General features: G+C 43.8%; 1 protein-coding gene across 5 annotated transcripts in view; it reads left to right on the plus strand.

Annotated features, from left to right (window-relative positions):
• GRB10 (growth factor receptor bound protein 10) overlaps positions 1 to 25,471 on the plus strand; it is a 332,636-nt gene that overhangs the window by 95,437 nt on the left and 211,728 nt on the right. For 4 of the 5 annotated variants that reach the window (XM_083377121.1, XM_083377119.1, XM_083377123.1 and 1 more), the window contains exon 2: positions 19,539 to 19,636. Coding sequence is in view for 3 of the 5 variants with exons in the window: in XM_083377119.1 (XP_083233245.1) it covers positions 19,586 to 19,636 (51 nt within the window). In the remaining 2 variants the exon portion in view is untranslated. Of the gene's footprint in view, positions 1 to 17,733; positions 17,826 to 19,538; positions 19,637 to 25,471 lie in introns of those variants that run through there. The other variant, XM_083377122.1, reaches the window with a different exon arrangement.

Raw genomic sequence — 25,471 nt, forward strand, 5'->3', positions numbered from 1 at the left:
AGAGCATCTGCTCTTTGATTGTGCCTGCTAGGTATATACCAAACTTGGAAGTCGAACCTCACAAAGAAAAGAGACCACCAGATCTGGCGTTGGTTCAAATTCTGAGCGGTCTGCAGGCTTTCCAAATTCTTATGGTCCATCCGGACCTCGATTTGATGCCATGCTCCCTCCAGATGATGCCTCCAGGCCTCGAACGCCACTTTGATGGCCAGCAGCTCCTTCTCCCAGATTGTATAATTGCGCTCCGAAGGGTTCAGTTTTCGTGAATGGTACGCGCAAGGGAAGAGGGTACCGCTGGGTGTCTTTGCCTGGAGTAACACTGCCCCAATGGCAATGTCGGAGGCATCTGCCTCCACAACAAACGGCCGTTGTGGGTCAGGATGCTTCAAGATGGGCTCCTTCATGAAGGCTTCCTTCAAAGTCTGGAAAGCCCGTTGTTCTGGAGCATTCCACTGAAACCGAGTCTTCTTCTGCAGGAGCCGGGTGAGGGGGGCTTTCAAGGCAGCAAACCCAGGGATGAAAATTCGGTAATAGTTGGCTAACCCAAGAAGTCGCTGAACATCCTTCACACGACGCGGGGGTTGCCAACTCTGCAAAGACTCAACCTTACTCGGCTCCATGGCGATGCCCTCAAGAGAAATGCGGTGACCCAGGAAATCGATGGTCACCCAGTAAAACTGGCACTTCTCCAACTTGGCAAACAGCCAAGGTTCTCAGAGTCACTGTAGGACGTGATGGAGAAGTTGATGGTGCACTTCACGCGATGGGGAGTAGATCAGGATGTCGTCCAAGTAGATCAGGACAAACTGATCCAACAAATCCCGGAAAATGTCGTTCATGAAATGCTGAAACACAGCAGGGGCATTGGTCAGGCCAAACAGTATCACCGTGTACTCAAAATGTCCATAACGAGTACCAAACGACGTCTTCCACTCATCACCCGGCCGAACCCTGATGAGGTTGTAAGCTCCACGCAGGTCCAGTTTCGTGAAGATCTTAGCCTCCCGGAGTCGGTCCAAGTGTTCGGGGATGAGGGGCAGCGGGTAATGATTGCACACCGTGATGGCCTTGAGTTTCCTATAATCGCAGCAAAGCTGCAATTCGCAGGACTTCTTTTTAACAAAGAGCACGGTTGCAGACACTGGCGAGGATGAGGGCCGGATGAAACCGCGAGCCAAATTCTTCTCCAGAAAGTCCCGCAATGTAGCCAACTCAGGGTCCGACATGGAGTACAAACGCCCCACTGGGAGAGGCGCATCAGGGACTAAATCAATGGGGCAGTCATAGGGCCTGTGCGGGGGTAATTGATCCACCTCTGCCTCGCTGAACACATCAGCAAAGTCGGACAGTTCAGGAGGCAAGGAAACCCCTCGGGAACCCTCCACCTGGCCGGCACAGAAATGGTGGGTGTGGTCCACGTACTGCAAGCTTGGGAAGGTGACCAAGTTCTGTGACCAATAGATCTGTGGATCATGCACCCGGAGCCATGCCAGTCCCAATACCACGGGGAAATGCAGATCTGAGGTGATATAGAACTGGATGGCCTCCACATGGGAACTGATGGCCATACATAATTTTTTATTTTTTTTAATTTATTTTAATTCCATTTATATCCCGCCCTTCTCCGAAGACTCAGGGCGGCTTACAAGCTTAGCAGTAGCCTTCATTCTATGTATATGCCTGCTTATTAGGGCTTTCACACACACCCCAAGCGGCATTTTTACAAAGTCAGCTTATTGCCCCCAACAATCTGGGTCCTCATTTTACCTACCTTGGAAGGATGGAAGGCTGAGTCAACCTTGAGCCTGGTGGGATGCGAACCTGCACTAATTGCAGGCAGCTGGTGTTACTTAGGGAGGCATTAGCCCACTGCTCCACCAAGGCTAATGGTGCTTGGCGGCCGTAATTGGCCCAGACAAGAGCACTGGACCATTGATAGTCTCCACTAACATGGGCGGAGCCACTGGGCACTGGGGAACAGCCCATTTGGCCACAAATGCTGAGTCCATAAAATTTGTGGTGGCCCCAGAGTCAATTAAGGCATGGACTGGAATCCCCTCTGGCTTGCCAGGAAGGATCAGACGTGCCTCTAATATCAGATGCTGTGGAGGTCCACAGGCAGCATCGGAAAGACGTCGCTCAGTGTTGTTGTGGTATGCCTGATCTATCACACCATCTAGATCGGGCTCGGGGCGTTTCCCGACAGAAAAGTAGGGGACTTTCTCGGGGCAGACTCGGTCACTGATGCCCGCTGTCGCTTCTTTGGGCAAAAAGCAGCCAAATGCCCAGGGTCCCCGCAGGAAAAACACCCCCCCCCGATCGTCGTCTGTTCATTTCAGTCAACGATAGACGAGACCTGGTGGCACCCAGCTTCATTGGCTTCTCCCTTTGAACTGGAGTCTCACTCACAACAGGGGCTGCAGGGGTCTGTGGGGTGGCACAGCGACTCCTTCGCTGCTGCAACCGAACATCGATCCGCAGGCAGAGATGGATCAGCCCATTCAGGTCTGAGGGAATATCCACACGGGCCAGTTCATCCAACATCACCTCCGACAATCCATCCTGGAAGGCATCTACAAGCGCAGCCTCATTCCAGGTGGAATCATGGCTAAGCAGCCGAAAATTGCTGATATAGCCCTGTTGGGGGCGTTGACCCTGCCTCAGAGCTTTCAGGCATCGAGTAGCAGTCTGCGTCTTAATAGGGTCCTCATACGTCAGATGCATATGATCACAAAACCCCACAACGTTGTCCAACAATGGACTAGGTTGAGCCAGCAGAGGCGTGCCCCAACGAGCTGCATCACCCAAAAGAAGGCTTAACACAAACCCCACCTTATCCCGGTCAGTGGGGAAATCAGCTGCTCTCACGCTGATAAAGAGCTGGCATTGTCCCAGGAAAGCAGGAAACAGTTCTGGATTGCCAGTAAATTTATCTGGCATCGCAACTTGGCATTTTCTTCTGGGTGGGGGTGATGGTGGGGGTGCAGCATGGACCTGAGGTTGTAATTGAGCCACCTGAGCTGCCAACAAAGTGAGTTGCTGGGCGAGCTGGGCATTCTCAGCACGTAGCTGCTCCATAATAATAGTAAGGGGTGGGAGGCTGAAGGCAAACTGTTCTGTACCAGCCTACTACCGGCCCTGCAGATAAGGCAGGGACAACCTTTTTTACAAGAAGGCAAGAGGCTAGAACTAAGCCTGCCAAATTTATGAACACAAAAGCAAATAGAGCAAAACAAGACACAAACCATGAAACAGGAACTATTCAAACGGTTGCCTTCAGCAAACCAGCTCTCCCACGCATTCCCCTTTTAAACAGTTCAGGGCGTGGCTTTTCTCTGCCTCCTTCCGAGGCGCCCCATTGCCTTCCTCTGTTTACTCCTGATTGACTGCCTCCTGCGTCGGGTGTCCTTGAACAGGGCCAGCTGTGGGTCATCTTCATCCACGCTGTCAGGCTCACACAGCTGGGTCTGCATCGTAACCAGGTGGGAGGGGCCTGGCTGAGGGCTCTCATCAGCAAGCTCTCCAACCCCCTCAGCAACCTCTCCAACACCCCCCTCCTCCTCCTTTGAGTCATCCGACCCAAATGCCGAACCCACAGGCTGACCCTGAATCACAACAGGTGGCATCCTGATCTTTCTTCGGGATCAATGAAATAAAAGCAGTTTTCCAGGATGGAGGTACCCCTCCTCCCAATTGAATTGTCTTAAAGAGTTCCCTTAAAGGTTCCACCATTTCTAACTGTAAATTTTTATAGTAAACGGCAGTCAAACTGTCAGTTCCTGGCGCTTTACCCACTCCCTTTTAAATCAAGGGACGGGAGAGGACCCCTTACAAGGACGGGCTGAGGAATTTAGTAAATATCTGGTGGACAAAATTGCTCAGATTCAGGCTGGTCTGGACTCTGATTGGGCAGTATCTGACGAGAGGAAAACGATGAGTTTGGCCGACAACATTTGGGAAGAGTTTGATCCTGTGACTCCGGATGAAGTGGACAGGATCATGGGGAAATTAAGGGCCACCACATGTTTGTTGGACCCGTGTCCCTCCTGGCTGGTCTATGTGTCTCGGGAGGTTACACGAGGCTGTCTCCTAGCAGTTATCAACTGAGTGAAGTTGATAAGTGCTTGAAAGAGGCGGTGGTAAGGGCCCTCCTTAAGAAACCTGCATTGGATCCATCTATTTTAAACAACTTTCGTCCTGTCTCCAATCTTCGCTTTCTTGCGAAGGTCGTTGAGAGCGTGGTGGCATGGCAGCTCCCTTTAGTCCTGGAGGAAACTGAATATCTGGATCCATACCAATTGGTTTTCAGGCCCAGGTATAGCACGGAGACGGCATTGGTCGTGCTGGTGAATGATCTCTGGCGGGCCTGAGATAGGGGTTATTCCTCTGTCCTGGTCCTATTAGATCTCTCAGCGGCTTTTGATACCATCGACCACGGTATCTTGCTGCGTCATCTTGAGGAGTTGGGAGGCACCGTTTTGCAGTGGTTCTCCTCCTACCTCTCGGGCCATTCGCAGACGGTGTTGGCAGGGGGGCAGAGGTCAACCCCTAGGCCCCTTAGTTGTGGGGTGCCTCAGGGGTCGGTGCTCTCGCCCCTCCTGTTCAACATCTATATGAAGCTGCTGGGAGAGATTATCTGTGGCTTCGGGGTGAAGTATCATCAATATGCTGATGATACCCAGCTTTTCATCTCCACCGCGAACCAACCCAGTGATGCCCTCGATGTGATGTCCCATTGCCTGGAAGCGGTACAGATTTGGATGGGAAAGAACAGGCTCCGGCTCAACCCGGCCAAGACTGAGTGGCTTTACGTACCGACATCTCGTTTAGTCCAAGTGGTTCCATCTTTGATTATAGCAGGAGAGATGTTACCTCCCGTTGATAGTGCACACAATCTAGGCATCCTCCTAGATTCATGACTCGGTTTTGAAGATCATATTGGAGTCATGGCTAGGGGGGGCATTTGCCCAGATTCACCTGGTACACCAGTTGCGCCCCTTTCTGGACCGAGATGCCCTACGTACAGTCACCCACGCACTCGTTACCTCCCGTATAGACTACTGCAATGCTCTCTACATGGGGCTGCCCTTGAAGACCACCCGGAGGCTTCAGCTGGTGCAGAGTGCGGCTGCATGGGTAGTGATGAGAGCACCCCGATACTTCCATATTACATCCCTCCTGCATGAGCTGCATTGGTTACCGGTTGCCCTCCGGGTGAGATTTAAGATGCTGGTACTTATCTTTAAAGCCCTACATGGCTTAGGCCCAGGATACTTGCAGGACCATCTGCTGCTGGGAACGAATTCCCATCGCCCAGTACACTCACATTGTCGGCTAGACAATGTCGGCTGGCGACCCCCACGGGAAGAGCCTTCTCTGTGGGAGCGCCAGCCCTGTGGAACCAGCTCCCCCCTGAGCTTCGGATGGCCCAAGATCTGCAGTCCTTTTGCCGCGGCCTCAAAACACTCCTTTTCCATCTGGCTGACCTGGACTGACAGGGATTTTAATTATGTTTACAATTTTTAACTCTAATTTTAAATTATTTTAATTTTTATTTATTGTTGTTGTTAGTGGCGAAGTCGTGTCTGACCCATCACGACCCTATGGACAATGTTCCTCCAGGCCTTCCTGTCCTCTACCATCTTCTGGAGTCCATCTAGGCTCACGCCTACTGCTTCAGTGACTCCATCCAGCCACCTCATTCTCTGTCGTCCCCTTCTTCTATTGCCCTCAATCTTTCCCAGCATTAGGCTCTTCTCCAGTGAGTCCTTCCTTTTCATTAGGTGGCCAAAGTATTTGAGTTTTAGCTTCAGGATCTGGCCTTCTAAAGAGCAGTCAGGGTTAATCTCCTCTAGGACTGACCGGTTTGATCACCTTGCAGTCCAAGGAACTCGCAGGAGTCTTCTCCAGCACCATAGTTCAAAGGCTTCAATTCTTTGGCGCTCAGCCTTTCTTATGGTCTAGCTTTCACTGCCATACATTGCAACTGGGAAGACCATAGCCTTGACTATACGCACTTTTGTTGACAGGGTGATGTCTCTGCTTTTTAGTGTGCTGTCTAGATTTGCCATGGTTTTCCTCCCCAGGAGCAAGCGTCTTTTAATTTCTTGGCTACAGTCCCCATCTGCAGTGATCTTGGAGCCCAGGAAAATAAAATCTGTCACTACCTCCATTTCTTCCCCATCTATTTGCCAGGAATTGAGAGGGCCAGATGCCATGATCTTGGTTTTCTTAATGTTTAGTTTCAACCCAAGTTTTGCACTCTCCTTCTTCACCTGCAACAAGAGGATCTTTAGTTCTTCTTCACTTTCTGCCATTAGAGTGGTATCATCTGCATATCTTAGGTTGTTGATATTTCTTCCGGCAATCTTAATTCCAACTTTTGATTCATCTAGCCCTGCCTTTCTCATGATGTGCTCTGCATATAAGTTAAATAGGCAAGGCGACAGTATACAGCCTTGCCGGACTCCTTTCCCAATTTTGAACCAATCAGTGGTTCCGTGTCCAGTTCTCACTGTTGCTTCTTGGCCCGCATATAGATTTCTCAAGAGACAAATAAGATGGTCTGGTATGCCCATCTCTTTAAGGACTTGCCACAGTTTGTTATGATCCACACAATCAAAGGCTTTAGTATAGTCAATGAAGCAGAAGTAGATGTTTTTTTGGAACTCTCTAGCTTTCTCCATGATCCAGCGTATGTTGGCAATTTGATCTCTAGTTCCTCTGCCTCTTCGAAATCCTGCCTGCACTTCTGGTAGTTCTCGATCCACATACTGCTGGAGTCTAGCTTGTAGAATTTTAAGCATAACTTTACTAGCATGAGAAATGAGTGCAATGGTGTGATAGTTTGAACATTCTTTGGCACTGCCTTTCTTTGGAATTGGAATGTAAACTGATCTTTTCCAATCCTGTGGCCACTGTTGAGTTTTCCAAATTTGCTGGCAAATTGAGTGTAGCACTTTTACTGCATTGTCTTTTAAGATTTTGAATAGCTCAGCTGGAATACTGTCACCTCCACTAGCTTTGTTGTTGCTCAGCTTTTCTAAGGCCCACTTCACTTCACATTCTAGGATGTCTGGCTCGAGGTCAGTGACCACCTCATTGTGATTATCAGGGACGTTAAGCTCATTCTTGTATAGTTCTTCTGTGTAATTTTGCCCCCTCTTCTTAATCTCTTCTGCCTCTGTTAGGTCCCTGCCATTTTGGTCCTTTATCATGCCCATTTTTGCATGAAACGTTCCTTTCATCTCTCCAATTTTCTTGAAAAGATCTCTGGTCCTCCCTATTCTATTGTTTTCTTCTATTTCTTTGCATTGTTCATTTAAGAAGGCATTCTTATCTCTTATAGCTATTCTTTGGAATTCTGCATTTAATTGTGCATATCTTTCTTTTTCTCCCTTGCCTTTCACTTCCCTCCTTTCCTCAGCTATTTGCAAAGCTTCCTCAGACAGCCATTTTGCTTTCTTGCATTTCTTTTTCTTTGGGATGGTTTTGGTTGCTACCTGTTGTACAATATTGCGAACCTCTGTCCATAGTTCTTCAGGCACTCTGTCTATCAGATCTAATTCCTTAAATCTATTTGTCACCTCTACTGTATATTCAACATGGATATGATTTAATTCATACCTGACTGGCCTAGCGCTTTTCTCCTACTTTCTTTAATTTAATTTAATTTAAGCCTATGTTAAGGTATTCTTAACATAAATAACAACTCCATTTTTCTTATCAGTCGCAGAAGTAGTAAACTGTGTGCCCAACCTAAAGTTTACCAAGTACTTTTGATCAGCCGCTCGAATATGTGTTTCCTGTAAGCAAATAATATCGTTTTTAAATTGCTTTAAATATTGAAATACTTTCTTTCTGTTATGTGATGAATTTAGACCATTAACATTCCAGGTTAGAAGCTTTGTCGCCATCTTTTCCGACCTGAAACTTTTGGAGCGCCTCTTCCAAAATCACCTGCACTCTCTTTGGCCGTGCTGCTCCCACTGCTTCACTGTAAGTAGGTTTTTGAGGTGCCGTCATAACTCTCTGCTGTTCTTGCTCTTGGCTCATTCGTCTAGCAGCAGCATATGTCATTCTTTGGTCTCTGACCTCCTCCGTTGATACTGAAATCTGATCCACTCCTGTAACTTTCTGGAATTCTCCATCTTTCAGCTGCATGACTCCTTCAGTACCTTGTGTATTCTCACTTTGTGGTTGACGCTCTCCTTCACCATTCTTCCTTTTAGATTCCAGAAGTGGTATGGGGACTGCCTTTAAAATGTTAGCATAGAAATCATGTGCCTGTAACACTGTGAGAAGACGATATCTCGTGCCTGCATACATCACCACCATACCTACTGGGATCTCCCATCTGAACTGGATATCCCATCTTCTTAATTCTTCTGCCAGAAAAGCAAACTCTTTCCTTCTCCTTAAAATTCTTGGAGGGATCTCTTTTAAAATTAAAACTTCTTGCTCTGCAACTGCAAATTTGCTACTATAGAAGGCTTGAATAACCTCATTTCTAATTGCTCTCTTTGTAAAATAAACCACCACATCTCTAGGTAGTTTCCTTTGTCTTGCAATCCAGGAATTGACACGAAATATTTTATCTATATCCACCATAATATCTTCCTGCTGAGCGCCCCAGAACCTGTTCAAGAGCTTTTGAAACTACTTTTTTCAAATTTTCCTTAGGGTCTTCCTTCATCTCTCTAATTCTCACAGCAAATTCCATCTCTCTATGCTGGACCAATAATAAATCGTTTTCAATCTTTTCCATCACCATTTCAGCATCCGTCATTTTAGTATCTAATCTCACACTAATCTCACTAATCTCTATTTTGACTAAGTTCTTCCACTCTCTCATCCAAACGTTCAATACAAACAGCCATGCCTTGAAATGCAAGTAAGATGTCTGCCCTTAATTCTGTGTTCTTCTCCATAAGTTCAGCTAATTGTTGGGATTGCTTTTTCAAAGCCTCTTGCAAAACATCCTGCAAATCTTTTATTGTCAAAGCTGGTGCGGGTGCAGGTGCCAGGGGGGCATTAAAGCCTGTAATGAAGATTGCTGAACTGGCGAAGCCCCCGCGCTTCTAGGAACTTTAGATGATTTGGCAGCCATTTTCACCCACTCAATTCTGTTGCGCACTTTCACTTTTAAAAGTCTCCACAAAATCTACTGAGTTAAAGTTCATATACTTGCTCTGACAACATTCTCCTGTACAGCTCTGCCTGCATCCAAGTAATCCAAAGTTCACTCTCGCTGGCAGGGATGGTTGCTGCGTTCTGCTCTGCTCCAAAGCCCTGGAGCAGAGGCATCCCAAAGTCCGGAGCGAACTCAGGCTTCGGGGGGGGGCTCAAACCTTCAACCACTAGAGTTTCAACTCTGGCGGTCTGGGAGAGCTCTACCCCTGCCTGGGTGGTCACCCCCTCCTCTTCTCCTGAGGAGCAAGCTTCCGAGCCACCAAAACAGCTAATCGTCGCTGTTTTTGGCGACTCTACGGAAACAACAGGGCTGACAGCCGAAATGGCTACCGGCAACGGAGTCTTGCCACCCGGAAGTCCTCTATTTCTACTTTTCTTTAGACTAGCCAAACCCAAGTCCTACAGCCATTCTTCATATGTTTTAGTCTCTAGGTCTTTGACCATCTTAGTTGCTCTTTTCTTCACTTTTTCCAAAGTCTCAAAATCTTTTTTGTAGTACGGTGACCAAAATTGGTTGCAGTATTCCAGGTGTGGTCTTACTCAATCAGATATTGCCAACATCATATCTTTCTTCCAGTATTGGATAAAATGTATTCTCTCTGTGAGCATGGATCTAATTAAACTGCAATGATTCTCCCCCTCCCCCTCCCAGGATTATTTCTCAAGTCAGAAAAAATAATTGATTATTATTTGATCAGTGGCTATTTTCTGGCTGTATTGAATACAATAAACCCAAGAAAAGAGTTTCAAGTGTGAGTTAAAAGTATGTAGCAACAGCAAAAAGCAAAGATTATAACCAATGTAAATGCTTTCTGCAGATGTCCAGAAAAAGTACAATGCGGGTTGTCTACTCTCACTTTATTATTCATCATTATGTGAAAATTACTGGCAGAAAAAGTTTGAGGCAAATAACAATAAAAATACCAAGTCTCAAAATTCATAGAGAGGAATATAAGCTGAAATATTATACAGATGGTGTAGTACTAATCACTACAGAACCAGAAAAGGCAATAAAAGATAGTTGAAAATAATAGTTTTGGAGAATTCTCTGGATATAAAATCAATCTTGAAAGAACAAAAATTATCATAATATATTTAACACAAAGGAGAAATCAGTCTTTGGGAGGAAGAATTTGGAGCTCACTCGTTGAAATATTTTGATTTTCATCTGACAGGCAACAGTTAAGAAATACATCTAATCACTGTTAAATTATTGTAAGAGCTCAAAAGGGGCCTTGAAAGGGAAGGAATTTAGTACTAGTTGCAGTTACCAAATGAATGTGTTACCCAAGATAAACTATTCCACATGTGCCAATCAGAATTTCAGAGAGAACTTTACAGAAATGAAAAGAAACTGTCTGTAAATGTATATTTGCAGAATCAGAATGGGAAAAGACCCAGAGTTAAATTAGAAAATTTACAAAATATAACAGGCACCTTTGTTCCCTTTCCCAACCTTACATTGTATCATAAAGCAAGTTGCTTGTTGTGGATATGACTGAATAAAATCACCAAATAATTGAATGGCAGTACTGTAAAGAGCCAGCTTAACCAATGGATTTCATAGATTTCATAGGTATTGAAGTGTAAAGGTGGATAAAAACTTAAAAGTATATATTATTAGCCAAAGTTTGATAAAAGTATGGAATTCTACAAAGGGAATAATAAGCCCAACAATTTCATCTCTAGCATTTCCCACAAATGCTTTCCATGTTGGAGAAAATTATAGTTAGGAAAAATATAGTTACATATGCAGGCATGATTCATTCAGATTCTACAAATAGATTAATAGAGCAAAAACTACATGGTGAAGATTTTGATAGTATTTTAAGAAAATCTATCTGATTATGGAAATATAGATTCTGCTTTGTCTTAATTCTATATTTTTTCAATTCATTCATCAATATGTTTTTTTGTTTTAGTATGGTTTTCCTTGTGTTTGATACTAAAGAAATAAACAGTCTTTTAAACACTTTTCTTGAACTCCATACTCTAAGTCGCGGCTGAGCTCTGTTAGGAGCTTTGGCAATTTCAGCAATGTGGCGACCCTGGGAGCCTCACAGCGATATTTTATTTCTGTGAAGGTTTTGGGTGAGGTTGAGGATGAGGACGAGGGTAAGGTGAGCTTCGGTGCCTGCCTTTGGAACGCCTGTTTTGTCTACCTTGGCTCTGAGAGCCTGGACTCTCCGAGGACTCCGAGGACTCTTCGAGGACTGTCAGCTGAGCCCGGAGGAGCCCGGAGGAGTTTCTGGATGGCTTGGTGGATGTGGAAGAGCTGAGCAGAGCCCCGTGCTGTATGGCGCCGACCAGCTGTTTGTTGGTGCCGCAGGGGCCCGGCGAACTCCAATGGAGGCTGTTGGACGCAGAGGAGCTGGGCGGAGCCCCGATGGAGGCTGCTGAGGTGCCCGAAAAGACCCGGATTATCTCGCTGGAGCTCTGCTCAACGCGGCGCCAACCGGCTGACCATCTGTGCCGCGGGGGTCTTGAGACCCCCCCTACGGAGCCATGTGGTGTCCCTGAAGCCTGCGACGCCCGGGTTAACTTTCTAGAGCCTGGTGGTGTTCCGGAAAGCCTTTCAGCTGCTTGGGGGAGCCGCGTGTTGTTTGATTGACTATGAATCGCGTCTTGGAGCAGCGTTGGTGTGAAAATGCTGGAGTGGTAGAGATGTCGTCTGGTTGGTGTCCGAGATGGCTGATGGCGAAGGGAGTTGGCCTCTCTGATATGGTGACCTGGCCTGGTGATGGAATGCAGACGCTGTTGCCTCGGACGTTTGTGAGGCAAAATCTAATCCCTGCGCCGCCAGAAACTGACTAGACCATGTTGTGGTTCTGTTGAATCACCATGGTCTTGGTTTCCCTCCCTGGCTGACTATCATCTGGTCTTTTCTTTTTTACAAAATGGAATTGATTTGTGCAACCGGAACTCTCCTATCATTCTGTGACTATACCGGCTTATTAACCCTGATGTATTTTATTGAATCTTTTGCTCTAATTCCCTCCTCTTCTCTCCCCTCCCCTATAATTTTGGAAGGTCCGGGTTACAACCATTGTGGGAGAGTGGTTGAGATTTTACATCTGCTGCCTCCCAGAGGTGAGAGCTCTGGGCAGTATTGCTTCCCCCGGTTGTATGTACCAGGCTGCTCCCCGGCCCTGACCGCCATGAGAGGTTGGGATTAGATCTGCTCCGGGGTTTCCCAGCTCTAGTGGCAGTGGAGCTGGGCTGGCACTCTGGTCATTTGCCTTCGCTTTATTTTGAGATCCTCCCGTATCGATCTGGTCTGCCTTGCTGCCTTTTTTGTCGGACTTGTTTAATAATCATCATGCGTCTGACTTATCCTAGCACGGTTTTACTCGCCCTCAGGGCCCCCCCATCCTGGGAGCGACCCGCCTTACTCTTTACACCTCCTCTTGATGAAGGGCCCGATTGTTGGGACCCTGAGAGATGGCTGGGTACGGGTAGGGGCCTCCGATATAAACCAATTAAGAGGCCCCGGTTTAGTTTTTTGGCTAAATTTTTTAGGAGGTTAGGGAGGGGGGTGGGAACTTCTTTTGGTTGTTCAGATATGGGGGGTAGTCCAACAACCGCTGTTCAGGCCAGGTCCAGGATTGATCGCGGGGGGGAGGAGCGGGGGTCGGTTGCCCCCGGGGCTCCAGGGCAAGTCGTGGGATTACCCATTCCCACAACGTTAGGGAATGGCAGCAGGTGTAGGAACAGAGGGCTGTATCGATCTCAGGGAAGGCCTCTCCGCTGCTTGCAAGCGGTGAGGCACTCCGACCCTCTTGTTCCGCCCCAAGGTGCCGGGAGTGAGGATGTGCAGCCTCCTGAGCTCCGGCTGGTGTACTTGAATGCCAGGTCTGTCGCTAACAAAGCTCCTCTTGTCCGTGACTTGGTTGAGCGTGAGCAGGCGGACCTGGCTTGCATCACAGAGACTTGATTGGGCCCAGAGGGCGGTATTCCTCTGGTTGATCTTTTCCCACCAGGTTTCCGGGTGCTACACCGGCCTTGGGCTCAGGGTAGGGGTGGGGGAGTGGCTGTTGTTATGAAGGAGACCTTGTGCCCGCGGGAGGCCACCGTTCCTCAGATAGTCGGGTGTGAGTCTCTCTTTTTGAGATGTGACCCTGGTGCGCAGTTGGGCTTGCTGCTGGTGTACCTTTCGCCTAGTCACGCAGCAGCAGCCCTGCCTGAGCTTCTCGATGTCCTCTCTGGGTTGGTGATTGAGTTCCCAAAACTTATAGTTTTGGGTGACTTCAATCTACCATCTCTGGGAGGATCATCTGAGTTAGCTCGGGAGTTCATGGCTTCCATGACGGCCATGGACCTGACGCAAGTAATTTTGGGACCGACTCATGAGGGAGGCCACACCCTTGACCTAGTTTTCTTATCTGGACGGTGGTTAGATGATCTTGGTGGGGGCTCCCCAATTGTTATGCCCCTGTCATGGACCGATCATCATCTCCTGCGGCTGGTCTTCCATTTTGCTACCTCCTGCCGTGGGTGTGTGGAACCAATTAGATGGTACCGCCCCAGACGCTTAATGGATCCCGAGAGGTTCCAGGCAGCGCTGGGGTCCCCACCTGCCTCCCTCACTCACAGCTCGGCAGATGCCTTAGTGGGAGCCTGGGAAAGGGCAGCCACTGAGGCTCTTGACCGAGTTGTACCCTTGCAGCCCCTGACCCAGTGCAGATCCCGTCGAGCTCCATGGTTCTCCGTGGAGCTCCGGGAGATGAAGCGTCGGAGATGGGGCCTAGAGAGCGGTTGGAGATCCAGCCGGTCCGAATCCGACCGATTGCGACTAAGAACCTATATTAGGTCTTATCTCGCTGCAATAAGGGTGGCGAGGTCTAATCACTTCGCTACCCTTGTCGCGTCTGCAGATAATTGCCCGGCCGCCCTGTTTAGGGTGACTCACTCCCTCCTTAATCAAGAGGTGAGGGAGGAACCCTTGCAGGGTCGTGCCGAGGAGTTTAACGAACATCTGCCGGACAAAATCGCTCGGATTCGGACCGGTCTGGACTCTGACTGGGCAGAGTCTGACGATCAGCACACGGGTGGTCTTGTCGATATTACCTGGGAGGAGTTTGATTCTGTGACTCCGGAGGAAGTGGACAGGATTATGGGGAGGCTGAGCTCCACCACATGTTTATTGGACCCATGCCCTTCCTGGCTGGTTTATGCAGCCCAGGAGAAGACACGCAGCTGGTTCCAGGCAATTATATCAGCTTCTTTGAGTGAGGGTAGCTTCCCTGCCATCTTGAAAGAGGCGGTGGTGAGGCCTCTCCTCAAGAAGCCTGCCTTGGACCCAGCTCTATTGAACAACTTTCGTCCGGTCTCCAACCTTCGCTTCCTTGCGAAGGCTGTTGAGAGTGTGGTGGCGCATCAGCTCCCTCTGGTCCTGGATGAAGCCGATTATCTAGACTTGTACCAATCGGGTTTCAGGCCCGGGTACAGCACGGAGATGGCATTGGTCGCACTGGTGAATGATCTCTGGAGGGCTCGGGACAGGGGACATTCCTCTGTTCTAGTCCTATTAGACCTCTCAGCGGCTTTCGATACCATCGACCATGGTATCCTGCTGCAGCGTCTCAGGGGATTGGGAGTGGGAGGCACAGTCTTACAGTGGTTCTCCTCCTATCTCCAGGGACGTTTGCAGTCGGTGTTGACAGGAGGGCAGAGGTCGACCACGAGGTCTCACGTTTGTGGAGTTTTTCAGGGGTCGGTCCTCTCGCCTCTCCTGTTCAACATATATATGAAACCGCTGGGTGAGATCATTCGTGGCTTTGGAGTTGGGTATCATCAGTACGCTGATGATACCCAGCTTTTTCTTTTGACCCCAAACCACCCCAGTGATGCCCTCAACGTGATGTCCCATTGCCTGGAGGCGGTTCAGGTCTGGATGGGGAGGAACAGACTTCAACTCAACCCTGACAAGACTGAGTGGCTTTGCATACCTTCATCCCGCGTCTATTCGGATATTCCATCTCTTTCTATGGGGGGGTGAATTATTACCCCCCATAGATAGGGCTCGCAACTTGGGAGTCCTCCTAGATTCACGGCTCATGTTGGAAGATCACATAGTGGCTGTGACTAGGGGGGCTTTCGCCCAGGTTCGCCTGGTGCACCAGTTGCGGCCCTATCTAAGCCGGGATGATTTATGCATGGTCACTCATACGCTCGTGACCTCTCGTCTGGACTACTGCAACGCTCTCTACATGGGGCTTCCCTTGAGGACCACCCAGAGGCTCCAACTGGTACAGAATGCAGCCGCGAGAGTTGTGTTGGGAGTCTCCTGATACTCCCATGTCACACCTCTGCTCCGTGAGCTTAATTGGTTACCAGTTGTCTTCCGGGTGAGATTCAAGGTACTAGTAATAGTGTTTAAAGCCCTACATGGCAGGGGTCTGGAATACCTTAGGGAACACCTGCTGCCGGCATCAACTTCCCTCCGCCCTGTGCGTGCCCACAGAGAGGGCCTCCTCAGGGTGCCACCGGTCAGAGAATGTAGATTGGTGGCCCCCAGGGGGAGATCTTTCTCTGTGGGCGCCCCGGAACTATGGAACCAGTTACCAGTTGAGCTCCGGATGGCACCCGATCTTCGCTCCTTTCGCCGCGATCTAAAAACATACTTGTTCGAACAAGCCGGCCTGGCCTGAGGTGGGATTGGTGGGGTTTTTACTGTCATTTTATTGGGGTTTTTATTATGTATTAATTGTTTTTTAATGGGCATGTATTTAATTACTTTTTAACTTTTGTAATTCTGTGTTTTTATTCTTGCCCTGTACACCGCCCTGAGTCCTTCGGGAGAAGGGCGGTATAGAAATATTAATAAATTAAAAATTAAATTAAATTAAGTCAGGGGTCCCCAACCCCTAGTCCGTGGACCAGTACCAGGCCATGGCATGCCAGCAACTGGGCTGCACAAACAAGCAAAGCCCTATCCGCAGGATGCAGGCAGCACACAAAACGACGCCCCCTCTGGTCCATGGAAAAACCTCTCTCCACATAACCGGTCCCTGGTGGCCAAAACATTGAGGATCTCTGCTCTAAGTAAAGAAAAATCAATAGTTTGATTTTTTAGCACAGACATTTCAAACTCGCGATGTCACATGACATCGTGTGACATATCACGACTTTTCCCCCATTGCTGGCAATGGGATGGGCACAGTTTCAGCGTGATGCATCTGGCCTGCAGGTCAGCAGTTTGACATGCCTGATTTAGAGGAAATTGCTTAGTTTGTCTTAACATCTCAACTAAATAACTTATCGCAATAATAATAAACCATTAAGCTCAGTTTGAAGATTCCCTTGAGATGTAATTTCAACATCTATAAATTAAATTAACAAGCATCTGGAAATATAACATATATCTATCATTGAGCAAGTTTCATGAATAGAAGGTTAATAAATTCTTTTTTTTGTAAATTTATTTTTATTCAAAAAGTCTAAATTTCAAAAAAGGAAAAGAAATTTTACAAAAGAGCCTTGGTGGAGCAGTGGGCTAATGCCTCCTTAAGTAACACCAGCTGCCTGAAATTAGTGCAGGTTCGCATCCCACCAGGCTCAAGGTTGACTCAGCCTTCCATCCTTCCAAGGTAGGTAAAATGAGGACCCAGATTGTTGGGGGCAATAAGCTGACTTTGTAATAATGCCGCTTGGGGGGGGCGAAAGCCCTAATAAGCAGGCATATACATAGAATGAAGGCTATTGCTAAGCACATTGACTTGTGCTTTAAATTGTAAGCCGCCCTGAGTCTTCAGAGAAGGGCGGGATATAAATGGGATTAAAAAAATAATAATAATAACAAGATTAGACAAAAACATACATATACTGCCCCTCAGTTGAATACCGATAAATATATTACAACAATGATAACTTCCTCATGAATCAGGCCCACGATTTATAAACTTCTACATTTATTTGCAATCAATTTGACCTTGTATACATCTTTATATTATATATATATAATTATATATAATTTTTGACAGAATAGTTAATAGGGAAAGCAACAGCAAAGTTAAGCTTCAAACCCTGTGTTAACAATCTGTTATTGTAATTGATCCATAGAAAGTCTATAATGGCTTCTTATCTACCACCACATTATCTCTAATCCATCCAAGATCAAATATCCTCATTTGTTTCTATAACAAGCTTTATAACTTTTCCTTAAGATTTTATTTGAGAACTTTCCCAACAATTGCATCTCATTTCCCAGAATCTTTGTTGTAAATATCTCTGCAGCATCCATTGTTCAGGTAGTCTCTTTGAAAGCAAAAACACATCATTTCTTGTCAATTGTTGCCTGGTTAAATATAATAAATCCATTCTTCGATCCCCTACACTCTGCTGAAGCTGTTACTTAGCCTGGTAACAAAATGTTTGGAAACCAACCTACAAGATCAGAGAATGAACCTTCACCCTCACCATTCTTCAAAGTTGATTTGGCTGGCCAAGATAGTTTAGTCCATCACTCATCAGTTTCATTATCTCTGAATTTCTTTTATTTGTGCCCCTTTCAGCCTTTTTGATCCAGCCTGCAGTTCTCAGAACAAGCACTTTCATCTTCACATCTAGCAGCACCAAACCATTTGATTTGCAGACTATCAGACTGTAAATCAAGTCTAATTTGCTGCTTTTGAGTAAGTCCTGGGATTGATTTATAACTCTTGCTGATCTAATAAAAATGTTTTATTAAAATTTTCAAGTAAAGCTTGTAAGTTGGAAAACACTTTTTTTCTAAATATTTCCAGAGAGCTTTATCTCTTTTTACAGACATTTTAAAGACAAATAGTTCTTTCTTTCAAGGACAAGAAAAGTGGATATACCATAACAAAATGTCCATAGAGAAAAGTTGAGATAAAATTTCCTAGAATGAAAAGTAATTATAAGGAAAGGAATTTTCCCATCAAAAGGTTTTTTTTTGGAAAAATAAAACTTGAGTTTTTGAAAAACGAATAAAAACAAAATCCTTATATTAAAATCCAGTACAGGTAGTTCTCGACTTACAACCACAAGTGAGCCCAGAATTTCTGTTGTTAAGCATGACATTTGTTAAGTGGTTTTTCCCCATTTTATGACCTTTCTTGCTAGAGTTGTTAAGTGAATCACAACAGTTTAAAAGTTAGTAACACAGTTCTTAAGTGGATCTGGCTTCCTCATTGATTTTGCGTTTCAAAAGGTTGCAAAAGGTTTTTTTTTTTTTAAATTTTAATTCCATTTATATCCCGCCCTTCTCCGAAGACTCAGGGCGGCTTACAAGCTTAGCAGTAGCCTTCATTCTATGTATATGCCTGCTTATTAGGGCTTTCACACACCCCCCAAGCGGCATTATTACAAAGTCAGCTTAATTGCCCCCAACAATCTGGGTCCTCATTTTAGCTACCTTGGAAGGATGGAAGGCTGAGTCAACCTTGAGCCTGGTGGGATGCGAACCTGCACTAGTTGCAGGCAGCTGGTGTTACTTAAGGAGGCATTAGCCCACTGCTCCACCAAGGTAATCACATGACATTGAAAGGAATGACAGTGGTCATAAATATGAGTCAGCTGCCAAGCATCTGAATTTTGATAATATGATCGTGGAGATGCCATAAAGATTGTAAGTGTGAAAAATGGTCATAAGTCATAAAAATCCAGCAAGGGAGTTACAGGACAGCCTTCAACCAGTTGGCTCAAATGTAGATTAGAAAGTAAGAAAAGCTTTATTAACAGTTGAATTAAAATCAAGTTGTGTTTAAAAACAAACAATTGAAGGGAAGAGATAATTAACAAGCATCTGGAAATCTATCATGTATCTATCATTGAGCAAGAAGATTACTACTTTTTAAAAGGAGTTTCTATCTCCATGTGTCTGAGAGGGAGGGTAATGATTGTTGTAGAACATTTGTGGAAGCTTACTAGAAATTATTTTGGAAAATCCAAATTTGTCTATATTTGGGGAAATCCCTACTCCAAAAATTAGATGTTTTATATTAATTTCAAGAAGTGGGCTTTTTCATTAAAATATTTTTATTACCATCTGAAACATAAATTTAAGCAGTTGTTTTTCCTTTACTCAGTCTGAAATGTCCAAAATATTAGAAAATGCTTTTCCAAAGTCCAAAATAAATTTCTGAAATTTTTCAATTGACAAATTATTCATGTAGCTACCATACGGAGTGATAAACAATTTACCTTCCCTAATTTATTCTTGTAAATTAATATATTCTATATACAGAAGTTGTGAATATTACATATTTTTATTAAATTAGCCCAATGCTCTGGGTTCACACAATTCTGAATTACTAGCTATAACAATAAATACGTAATAAATATCTCTGGAATGATTTTCTCATTGTCTTGTTTTTGTATTGCAGGTACTGAGAAACAGTAGATGTAATTTTAAAGAAGCACTGTCACTGAAATGGCTTTAGCTGGCTGCCCAGATTCATTTTTGCATCATCCATATCGGATAGTAAGTTATTGCTTAATTAAATTCTGTATACTTCAACTGAATGTTCTCTCAGCAGGCTATTTTGTTAAGGGCAGTGTTTCTCAGTATGGGTTAGTTTAAGGTGTTTCAGCTTCAACTTCTGGAATATACAAGAAGAAATTAAAGTTAGCAATCTGGATAATATGAACTTTAGAATTGCAGTATAAAATGCAAATATAGTACACATACATAAATACACATGCACATGTGCGTGCATGCACACATACATACATGCATACAAAGGTGTAATCCTTGACTTACAACCACAGCTGAGACCAAAATTTCTGTTGTTAAGCAAGACATTAATTAAATAAATTTTGCCCCATTTTACGACCTTTCTTGTCACAGTTTTTAAGTGAATCATTGCAGTTAGTAACAAATGGTTTAGTGAATCTGGCTTCCCCACTGACTTTACTTCACATGAATCCTGGACACATGCATTGTGCCAAATACATGACAGTTGTCAAGCATCCACATCACCAAGGGAATGGTGCAACAATCATAAATGTGAAAAATGGTCATGTCATTTTTTTGAGTGCTGTTGTAACTTTGAATGGTCACTAAACAAATGGTTATAAGTCAGGGGAGGACTGCCTGTATATGGTTATCCCTACTAAGGCAGGTTCAGTTGCTCTTATTCTTTCCCTGATGCATACCATCATATAAAACGTGATAACTTTATGTGTTATTTCAGAGTTATATCACAAAGTAGGAATTGCATATATCATTGTTTATTGTATCCTCTTTCCTAATGAAGTGTGAGATAAATAGAGCTTTTCATTTTCTGTATAAAAATGGTAAAAACAAAACATGTTTGCTATTTTCTACCTGTCCTGAGTTGTAAGGACATGCTCATAGTGAATATAGTGAGTATAGTTTCCAGCTAGATGTGCTAAAGAGAGAGCATTATATTGGGCTAAAGTAAAAGCCCATCTCTGGTTTGGGAAGTTAATTTGTGTAAGATACACAGCTGGTATATCTTTGGCTATCTGTTGTAGAAACCCGAGTTGTATTACTAACATAAAAGTGTCAGTCTGTGTCAGATAGACATTGCTTAAGTATGATTCTTTTTGCTCATAATCGAAAAATATTAAGTGGGGGAAATCCTAGTGATAGAGCTTGTTGCACAGGCCTTGTTTGCATCCACTTTGTAATCTGTTTTCTAATATCAATGGAGCTAAATTTATAGAGAAGTGTCAGCTTCAACCAGTAATATAACATAGCCTGCCATATTCTAGTGTCTACTCTCACACTTTCAACTCTGATACATAATGAAACATTAGGAATATAATCCTAGGTTTGTACTTGTGATGAAGTTTGGAAGTAACTCTTTAAATATTTTTTTTATTTTTTCTTGTTTCTTCCTTTCCCCCTTTCTCTAATATTTTCTATTCTGTCTTGCTTTATTCTTTTCCTTTCTGAGATTATTTTTCAGTCTTTTATTGTTGTTTTATCATGAAAATGCTAAAGATATCATAAAAAATAAAAATAAAGAGCGATAAGCTGTTAGGAGAGAACAATGATTTTGAGATTAATCTGTCAAATTTAGCTCACTTGCAAAATTTGAAGACATGAACATTCCTGACCAAAATCAACAAATGGTGAAAAACTTCCTTGAATCTGCTACATCTGTAGCACCACCTGAAAAAAAACTTGGTACAGTCAAAAATCTCTGATGAAACTATTGATTTAATGAAAAAATGACAGACAATGAAGAATACGAGAAGTTTCACTAATAAACTATAGTACATTGAACTTTGCAGGACCATAAAAATGTATTGGGGAAAAAATACATAATTTAGCACAAAACTTGTATAAAAGGCAATTGAAGAAAACCAAGGGATTAATAGAGCAGAATGCAAGCTTATAAATAAAAGAAAGAAGGTTTTCCCATTAAAACATGAAGTTGGCTCTGTGTGTAGCATAAGATAAGAAATGTTAGAAATAATTGGAAAATTCTATTCAGAGCTATACAAAGATCAAGATCACTCAAACGTAGTAACACCCATGAAAGAGAAGTGCTAGATATCCTAGTGAAAGAAGTATCAAGCACAATCAAGCACTACTGCTAAGCTTGTAAGCCGCCCTGAGTCTTCGGAGAAGGACGGGATATAAATGGAATTAAAATAAAAAAAATAAAAAAATATAATCAGTGGTGGGATTCAGCCATTTTGCTATGATCATCATATTCTCTTGACAAAATTCTATCAGCCTGTGCCCTGCTTCATTTTGTAACCCAAGGCCGAACTTGCCTGTTATTCTGCTTATCTTTTGGCTTCCTACTTTAGCATTCCAATCCCCCATGATGATAAGGACATCGTTTTTTGGTGTTAGTTCTATAAGGTGCTGTAGGGCTTCATAGAACTGGTCGATTTCATCCTCTTCAGCACCAGTGGTTGGGGCATAGACTTGGATTACTGTGATATTGAATGGTTTGCCTTGGATTCGAACTGAGATCATTCTGTCATTTTGAGGATTGTATCCCAGTATTGCTTTTCCTATTTTTTTATTGACTATGAAGGCTACTCCATTTCTTCTGAGGGATTCTTGCCCGCAGTAGTATACCTGATGGTCATCTGAATTAGATTCACCCATTCCTGACCATTTTAGTTCGCTGATGCCTAAGATGTCAATGTTCAGTCTTGTCCTCTCTTGTTTGACCACGTCCAGCTTTCCTTGATTCATGGATCTTACATTCCAGGTTCCTATGGAGAAAAAATCTTTATAGCATTGGACTTTCCTTTCACCACCAGATGCATCCACAGCTGAGCGTCTTTTTGGCTTTGGCCTAGTCGCTTCATTCTTTCTGGCGTTACTAGTACTAGCCCTCTGCTCTTCCCCAGTAGCATATTGGACGCCTTCCGACCTGAGGGGCTCATCTTCCAATATCATATTGTTTTGCCTTTTGGTACTGTCCATAGGGTTTTCATGGCAAAGATACTGGGGTGGGTTGCCATTTCCTTCTCCAGTGGATCACGTTTTGTCAGAACTGTCTGCTATGACCTTTCCGTCTTGGGTGGTCCTGCACGGCATAGCTCATAGCTTCATTGAATTACGCAAGCCACTTCACCATGACAAGGCAGTAATCCATGAAGGGGATTTGAATCCTACCATTAATATAATTAATGAAAAATGGCAAAGTTTCAGGAAATTACTGTTATGGTTGAAATGCTGAAAGCTGGCAGTCACAGTTTACACAAGATACTAACAAAACTGTACTCGAGATGACTCAGAGAAGAAAAAATTCCCGATACATGGAAAAATGCTGAAGTGATTCTTAAACACAAGAAATGGGCCCAGGGTAATTTAAAAAACTATCCCCCAATAAGCCTTCTTTCAGTCATCTACAAGATTTTCACCAATATAATAGCAAGAAGAATATTGAGAACATTAAATAATGCACAGCCAAAGGAGCAGGCAGGGTTCAGAAGTGGCTACAACACAGTGGATCACATCCAGGTTGTTCAGCAAGACTTTGAAAGCCAATCAAGTACAAATGCCTCTGTGCATGGCTTTCATTGACTACAAAAATTGATTCAGTATGCCAGCAAGCAATAATTAGTTCATTGCTCAACCAAGACATACATTTACATAAATTTACTACAATCAATATATGAAAATAATGGCGACTATTTGCCTTAGTGATCTTTGGCTTAAAAATAAACCTGAAAAAGATATATATATATATATATATATATATATATATATATATATATATATATATATATATATATATATATATATATATATATATATAGTCTCGGGTTTCTTCCCGCGTTCCTTTCATCTTTGGAAAGTTGTGGTGACGTTTCGACGAAATCCTCCACCCGGTCAGAGCACAGCCCCACCGGCAGTTGGAAGGAAGGGAACAACCAGACCACGCATTGCTCCTGGAAGCAGCAGGAGGAACACTCCGGCCTGATGATGACGGATGGGATTTCGTCGAAACGTCGCCACAACTTTCCGAAGATGAAAGGAACGCGGGAAGAAACCCGAGACTCTAGATCTACACATACAGACACCCGCAAGAATCTACGAAAACATATATATGGGTTCCTTCTCTCTTATATTAGCTGGAAGGCAAGGCAAATGTATGTTTAAGTATTTGTCAAGGCTTTTTGAATGGACCTTGCTAATTAACTCTTTCATTCCTGTTTTGGCTCGGCTCAGGGCTTATCCACAGGAACTAGTCAACTTATGACAGCTCATTATTTGTGCAAATTATTCAAATTGCTAATAAAGAATTTGGGAGGCTAAGATGATCATTTCGAACTCTTTATGTTCTCATCAGTTAGTCATACCCTTTATCTGAGATTCGAACCCGGGCTGATTATATATCAGGCAGTGTTTTAACCTCCTGAGCCACGGGTTCCTTCTCTCTTATATTAGCTGGAAGGCAAGGCAAATGTATGTTTAAGTATTTGTCAAGGCTTTTTGAATGGACCTTGCTAATTAACTCTTTCATTCCTGTTTTGGCCCGGCTCAGGGCTTATCCACAGGAACTAGTCAACTTATGACAGCTCATTATTTGTGCAAATTATTCAAATTGCTAATAAAGAATTTGGGAGGCTAAGATGATCATTTCGAACTCTTTATGTTCTCATCAGTTAGTCATACCCTTTATCTGAGATTCGAACCCGGGCTGATTATATATCAGGCAGTGTTTTAACCTCCTGAGCACAAATGATACCTATATTGAAAAAGGATGCTAACCTTGATGAATGGCAGAAGGGTATTAATAAATTTATCTGGGTGGGGAAAAAACCAAGAGTTAAATTTAAGATTCTACAAGATGCTAGGGAAAGAGGGGGACTCAAGGCACCGAATTTGAAACTGTATTATGATGCGGTGGTCTTGACATGGGTTAGCGATTGGCTTAATTTAACTAATAAGAGAATACTTCACCTTGAGGGTTGGGATTTGGTATATGGATGGCATGCATACTTGCTTTATCAAAAAAAGGTGGACAGGGCTTTTAAATCTCATATTCTTAGAAGTGCCTTGTTGCATGTCTGGAAAAAGTATTATTATAAGTTGAATTATAAAATACCGATTTGGGGAATTCCTGGACACGCGATAGAAGGTGTCTCTATGGGAGTGAGTTTGGATATGTTTTCCTATAAGGAATTACTTAGATTGGAAGGGAATGATTGGCAACTTAAATCATTAGATGAGTTAAAACAAGAAAACATAAGTTACTCTTGGTTTCAATATACCCAATTGAAAGCTAGGTGGAAGCTGGATCAGAAGGTTGGCATCACAATTGCAGATGAAAATTTAGTAAAACAAATTAGAGATTCAAATTGTGCGCATATAAAGAGGATATATAATGTTTTAATTGAATTGGATTCGGAAACGGAATTAGTTAAAGATTGTATGATAAAGTCGGCACAAAATATTCAGGAACCAATTCCGTTGGATACTTGGGAGGTAATTTGGGTCAGAAATGTTAAATTTACTCAGGCTCAAAATTTAAGAGAAAATTTTTATAAAATGTTTTATAGATGGCATTTGGATCCCAAAAAGTTGTCTAACATGTATCCTAATTTACAGTCTAAATGCTGGAGATGTGGTAGTTTAGAAGCCACCTATTTTCATATGTGGTGGACTTGCAGAAATATAAAAGCTTTTTGGGTTAAAATTTGGTGGAACATTCAAAAGATTTTTAAGAGAAAGATAAAGTTCTCTCCACAATTGTTTTTATTGGGTATTGTTGTAGATTGTGATGTTAAAGAAACCAATTTGATGTTGAATTTGATAACAGCAGCATGGTTACTGGTGGGACAATACTGGAAGAAGGATAGTTTGCCTATTATA

Source organism: Vipera ursinii, assembly GCF_947247035.1.
Source record: "Vipera ursinii genome assembly, chromosome: Z".
NCBI classification, from domain to species: Eukaryota; Metazoa; Chordata; class Lepidosauria; order Squamata; family Viperidae; genus Vipera; species Vipera ursinii.